Consider the following 5,870-nt stretch of genomic DNA (forward strand, 5'->3'; position numbering starts at 1 on the left):
AGTAAATGCAGCTTAAATTCTATGAGGTATGGACGTACAAAGTTTGAATTGTTCCCAAAGGAATTTTTGTCCATTCTTCGGCTAAAACAGTTTCCAGTTCTTGTAATGATGATGGCGGAGGATATCGACTTCTTACTTGTTTTTCTAAAATGCACCATAAATGTTCAATAGTTTTGAGATCTGGGGACTGTGGTGGCCAGATAAGATGTTCAACTTCACTAGAATGTTCCTCATGCCATTAGTAACAACTTTAGCTGTGTGAATTGGTGCATTATCATCCTGAAAGATTGTGTTTCCTTCCGGAAACAGTTTTGCAACCATAGGATCGATTTGATCAGATAAAATGCTTAAATAGTCTTCACTATTAATTCTGCCATGAATGGAAACCATTAGGCCAGCAGATTTCCAAGATATAGCTCTCCCAGATCATCCTCCATGTTTAACAGTTGGAAGAAAGCAGTCTAGGTCAAATGCTTCTTTTGGCTGTCTCCACACATATACTCAGCCAGTGGTCGGAAATAAGGTAAAGGATGATTCATCTGAGAAAATAACATTCTTCCACATCTCTAGGGACCAGTTCTGTAGGCTTTATTCTCCACTCTAAATGCTCTGCAATGTTTGTTTTTGAAAGTAGTGGCTTTCTGATTGCAGCCCTCCCATGAAATCTGGCTTTGTGCAGCTCCCGGCAAACAGTTTTGTGGAAACTGGATTCTCAAAGTGGTCATTAAGCTGTGCAGTAATTTTAGGAGCTGTACTTTTGCGATCCTTTCTAACAATTCACGTTAGAGTCCGACAGTCCCTATGTGAATGTTTTGGTTGTCTTCCGGAGTTTTGTTTCAGCGAGAAGGTTTTTCCTCTTTCTCAAAAGCTGTCATTATGTTATGTTGCAGGTCCGGATGACCTCCACTCAACTCCCGACTGCTACTCAACTCTCTTACTCTGCTCTTCTGTGCTACTGATGTCCAGGCTTCTCCCTCTATATCTACGTATTGGGCTAGCCTACTTCATCGTCTGGGGCGTCCACACAACACCTCCCCCTTTTGAGTTTTTTAAACCTGAATCTATCAATTTTATTTCTTCAGTGAGAAACTGGCATATCTTTTTCTCTTAGCGTTAATTTCCATCATTTCTGTAGGTTTTCTCTTCTTGTTCAACCTACATGTTGGTTCTGCTTTTGCTTGTGGTTCTGGGACCTGGAACAAATCATACCATAAATCCATTGGTTCTTCTTGCCTCCCTTGGTTTTTGGTATGTCTTTTTTTTGATTGGTTTAAATGCCTTCTGTGTTCATATTTTGGTCCTTTTACCATGTACATCACGTTACCCAGACGTCCAGTTATATTTCCTTCTTCCCAGTCCTGTTTTCCATTACTATATATTTTAAAATACACTTTGTCACCTGTGTTAAAAAAATTCGTTTTTCTTCCCATATTTTCTATTTTCTGTTTCCTACTCGGCAACCATTTGTCAAAAATAGAACAATTTTTTCTGGAAAACATCAAATCTGTGGGTGACCTACCCGACTCTGCATTTGGATTTGGTGTTATTCTATATACCTGCAAAAACTTTGTCATATTTGTATCTTCAAGGATTTCCTGTCTGGTCTTCCTTAAGGCTCTCTTGAATGTGTCGATGAATCTTTCCGCTAACCCATTTGACCTTGGATGGTATGGCGGAGTTAACACATGATTCATCTGAACTGACTTACAGAATCTTTCAAACTCCTTCGCCATAAATTGTGTATCATTATCTGACACAATTGTATCTGGGACTCCATAACAAGTGAACAGTTCTTCCAAGAAGTCAATAGTCACACTTGTGGTTGACCTTGAACATTTACACACTTCAGGCCATTTGGAATAGCTATCCACCACAATGATATAATGAGAGTAATTTATTGGTCCTGCGAAACCCACATCAAGTCTAGACCATGCCAAATCCGTTTTTGGTCACAGCTGAATCTGCACTGGGGGCGCCTTTGCTGCCATAGCGCATCCCCTACACTGTTTTACCAGTCTCTCAATTTGCTTTTCCATATTCGGCCAATAAACGTAACTTCTCATAAGGCTCTTCATCCGGACAATCCCTGAATGTCCTACATGAAAGTCTTTTGTGCATATAATAATACCTCATCACATACTGAATAGTGCTTTGAACCTGCGTCCCGCTCATTTATATTTTTTGTGTTACTAAACATTTTAAAAATCTTATTTATGAACCTATCATTTTTCGATTTCAATTTAATTTCTTCCAGCATTACCAGCAAATCACATACTACATTACACAAAATGTTCTCCAGTTCTATTTCTAGTTTTAACGATGCAATCACTGTGTCTTCAAAAGGTTCCTAATATTTTGGAATCAGCCTAGACAACCCATCTGCGTGTCCCATTTTCATTGATAGCAAAAACTCCATCTGGAAATTGTAGTTCAACAGAGTAGTCCCCCAGTGCTGTAAGCGGTTTGCTGAGTGCATTGAGATACCCTTTTTCAAACCAAAAATAGACAATAACAGTCGGTGATCCGTTTGCAGTGTAAACTTCCTCCCATGTAAGAATTTATGGAATTTTTTTACTGCGAAGATTAATGATAACACCTCTTTTTCAATCTGGCTGTAGTTTCTTTCCACTGGTAATAGAACTCCCGGTGCATGTGCAATAGCTTTGATTTTACCATCATCAAATTTATGCAAAATCACAGCTCACCATATTCACTGGCATCCGATGCCACAATTATTTTCAGGTTTGGGTCAAAATGAGTTAATGATAACTCTGATGTTAACCGCTTTTTAATTCCTCGAATGATTTCTGACATTCGTTTGTCCAGCTCCATTTTGAGTCCTTCTTTAGCAACTGATTCAATGGAGCTCTTAGCTCATACATTTTAAGTATGTACAACTGGTAATAACTTACCAAACCTAAGAATGCTTGTAGTGTTGTTTTGTTAGTGGGAGCAGGCATTTTTTTTTTATCGCGTCGATCCTAGATGGGTCCGGTTTTCATCCGTTTTCATCGATCACCTGTCCTAAGTACTTTGTTTTTGTCAAGAAAAAATTCACATTTATCCTCCCTTACTTTGAACCCGTACTCACATATTTGTTTGAAAACCTCTTCTATATGTTCAATATGTTGGTCCCTTGATTCACTTTTGATCAATATGTCATCCAAGTATGAGACCGCGAACTCACAATCTGCTAGCATAGTATCCATTACTTGCTGAAATATTGCTGGGGTGACCTTTACCCCAAATGGTAATCTTTTGAAACGGTTCAGACCTTTATGAGTATTGATTGTTAATACTTTAGCACATTCTTCATCTACCAGTAATTGGAGGTAGGTCTCTGACAAATCCAGCTTGGAAAATTTTTTCCCACCATTGCGCTTAGCAAATATTTCTTCTGGGTTTGGAAGCGGATAATTGTAATTTTTTAAACAATCATTAAGACCAGTTGAGAAGTCCACACATACTCTTACTTCGTTGTTCTTCTTTTTTATATATACAGTAGGAGCCGCCCACTCAGAGTAGTCTACTTTTTCAATTACTTCCATGTCTTCCAATCTTTTTAATTCCTTCTCAACTTGATTTAATGCCGCAAAAGGTACATTCCTTTTCGGTTTGAACACTGGTACCGCACTTTCTTTCAACTCAAATTTTACTTTAATTTTTTTACACATACCGAGCTCTTTCGAAAAAATATCAGGGTACATCTTTTCCAGTTTTAATTTCATTTTTTCCGATGCTTTCTCTAACATGGACTGTGACACATTCACCTTGTTACATAATGTATTCAGTGATAGATCCCACAGGTTGAATCCTTCCATTAAATCTGTCCCGAACAGATTCATTGTATTCTTAGATACCATTAGTTTACATTTCCACATCCTGTTTTTAAGTTTTATTTCTGGAGAAATTTCTCCCAAGAATTGAACTCATTCCCCTGACACACCACAGGCTATCCTAGTAGTGTTTTTATACAACGGCTTGCCTATCTTACTCCATGCTGCCGTATTTATTATCGATACATCTGAACCAGTATCTAATTGCATTTTGGTGTTGAGTTGTCTTTCTTCTGTTTTACCATTTTCTTTGACCGGCATTTTGTCTGTATATGTCCAATTTTACCATACTTAAAACAGGTTTTATCTTTAAAGGAGCAATCTTTCCTCAAATGTTGATCTCCGCAACCATAGCACCGTTTTGAATTTAAATTTTACCTTCTTTCTGTACTTTCTTTACACATTTGTATATTATTATTCTTGTCTTCTATCTTTCTTGTATCATCTCGAAGGTTTATTATTTGTTGGCATTCCTCAGCCACATTCTACAAAGTGAGTTTCACATCTTGATTCAACTTTGATAATATTCTTTTTCTAATTTCCGCATCTTCCGTTGCCACAAACCCTTTAATGAATATTAGGCACTTGAACATATCTGGTGTTAATTCTTCCAGCTTAAACCTTTCGCAAGCCTTATTAACCACTGTTATATTGCAATACTACACAGTGTACACAGTGGCTGCGTGAGCTACAAAATCTTCATTGCCACTGTTATGTTGCAGGTCCGGATGACCTCTACTCAACTCTCTTACTCTGCTCTTTGGTGCTACTGACGTCTAAGCTTCTCCCTCTATATCTACATATTGGGCTAGCCTACTTCATCGTCTGGGGGCGTCCACATAACACATTACTTTCGAGACAGTACTTCTTGATGCACCAAACATTTTGGCTGTTTTCATTATGCTAGTGCTTTCCATACGAGCACCAACAATTTGACCTCTTTGAAAGTCTGACAGATCTGTCTTTTTAATGAATTTTAATTACCTTTTTCTGATGATATCTGAAAAGAAACAGCAATTTTAGTAAAACATATTAAGCAACACTAATAATAAATCAAAAACATAAAAATAAACAAGCTTTTGATGGTTTTATACAACCCTTGTATGTTGTCCTTATGCTCTCTGACTCTGACAGTCCTCCACCTTCTCAGGAGCAGACAGGCCCAATTCACTCCAGTGTTGGAGAACTTCATCCAACTCTCTGTTGGAATTGGTTTATGTTGGAGAGGAGACAATGTTGCTCATGAGACTTACCTGTCCACTTATAAATCTATCTCACTTCATTGTAGCATATTTAAACAGGGTACTATATGATTACAAACCTATTTCCTGCTCCTTTTAAAATATATGGCCTTCATATTAAATGTAAATAAACATTTCTACTTATAAACAGGTTCTTGAACGAGGGACTTGTATTCACCTGACAAAACTTCAAAGTTAAAAGAACAAAACTCATATACATTTTTTCCTTTAGAGTTAAAAAATTTTTATTTTCAAATATAACATATAAACATGTACATCTTTTAGAACATTGTCATTTTATAAAATTTTGCTGGCAAATTTCTAAATGGGCATAAACATTTATTTACATGGAAGAAAATACTGGAGAACTTTCATCTAATTCTTCCAAATCTTTCTGTTAAAAAACTGTATTGAAACCATTTGTGGGGAATCAAAAAAAATTTTTTTATCACAGCAACTGGTTGCACACCACAAGGTGCGTAAAGCAAGCCAGCACACTCGGAGCATTACCATGGGTGATGGTGAGGCTAAGGCATTGGGGAAGTCAAGTGCCCTCATGAACATCATGTGATACCTCGGTGAGGCAAGCTGCCAACATTGACAAGAACTTTGCGGTTAGTGGTCCAGCCCCTTTGAGCATCTCAAGCACCACAGATTGGAAGAGAGAGTTCACTGTCAGGTCTCGATACTTCAGAGTTTTCTGCTCGGCTATGGAAGCAGTGACTCTCCCGTTAACTCCAGCATCCAGGATGTGGGAGGGAGCAAAGGAATCAAAGACTGTGGTGTCCCAAAT

General features: G+C 37.8%; 2 protein-coding genes across 2 annotated transcripts; both read right to left on the minus strand.

The window, feature by feature from the left end:
• Positions 1-1,070: 1,070 nt before the first annotated feature.
• On the minus strand, positions 1,071-2,832 carry LOC115214485 (uncharacterized protein K02A2.6-like). Its single transcript, XM_029783683.1, has 2 exons — positions 2,706-2,832; positions 1,071-1,903 (listed from the first exon to the last, which is right to left on the minus strand). Exons 1-2 carry the CDS (start codon positions 2,830-2,832, stop codon positions 1,071-1,073), a joined length of 960 nt encoding a protein of 319 aa, XP_029639543.1.
• LOC115214486 (uncharacterized protein K02A2.6-like) lies at positions 2,647-3,881 on the minus strand. Its single transcript, XM_029783684.2, has one exon. It carries the CDS (start codon positions 3,879-3,881, stop codon positions 3,009-3,011), a length of 873 nt encoding a protein of 290 aa, XP_029639544.1. The 3' UTR covers positions 2,647-3,008.
• Between the last annotated feature and the right edge of the window lie 1,989 nt (positions 3,882-5,870).

This window comes from Octopus sinensis, linkage group LG7, assembly GCF_006345805.1.
Source record: "Octopus sinensis linkage group LG7, ASM634580v1, whole genome shotgun sequence".
Lineage (NCBI taxonomy): Eukaryota > Metazoa > Mollusca > Cephalopoda > Octopoda > Octopodidae > Octopus > Octopus sinensis.

Excerpts from the sequence above, each read along its gene's own strand:
- LOC115214485 (XM_029783683.1), bottom strand. The coding sequence starts at position 2,832 with ATGGAGCTGGACAAACGAATGTCAGAAATCATTCGAGGAATTAAAAAG. Across the intron at positions 1,904-2,705 it reads ATCGGATGCCAGTGAATATG|GACCAATAAATTACTCTCAT; the intron begins GTGAGCTGTGAT and ends TGGGTTTCGCAG.
- LOC115214486 (XM_029783684.2), bottom strand. The coding sequence starts at position 3,881 with ATGTGGAAATGTAAACTAATGGTATCTAAGAATACAATGAATCTGTTC.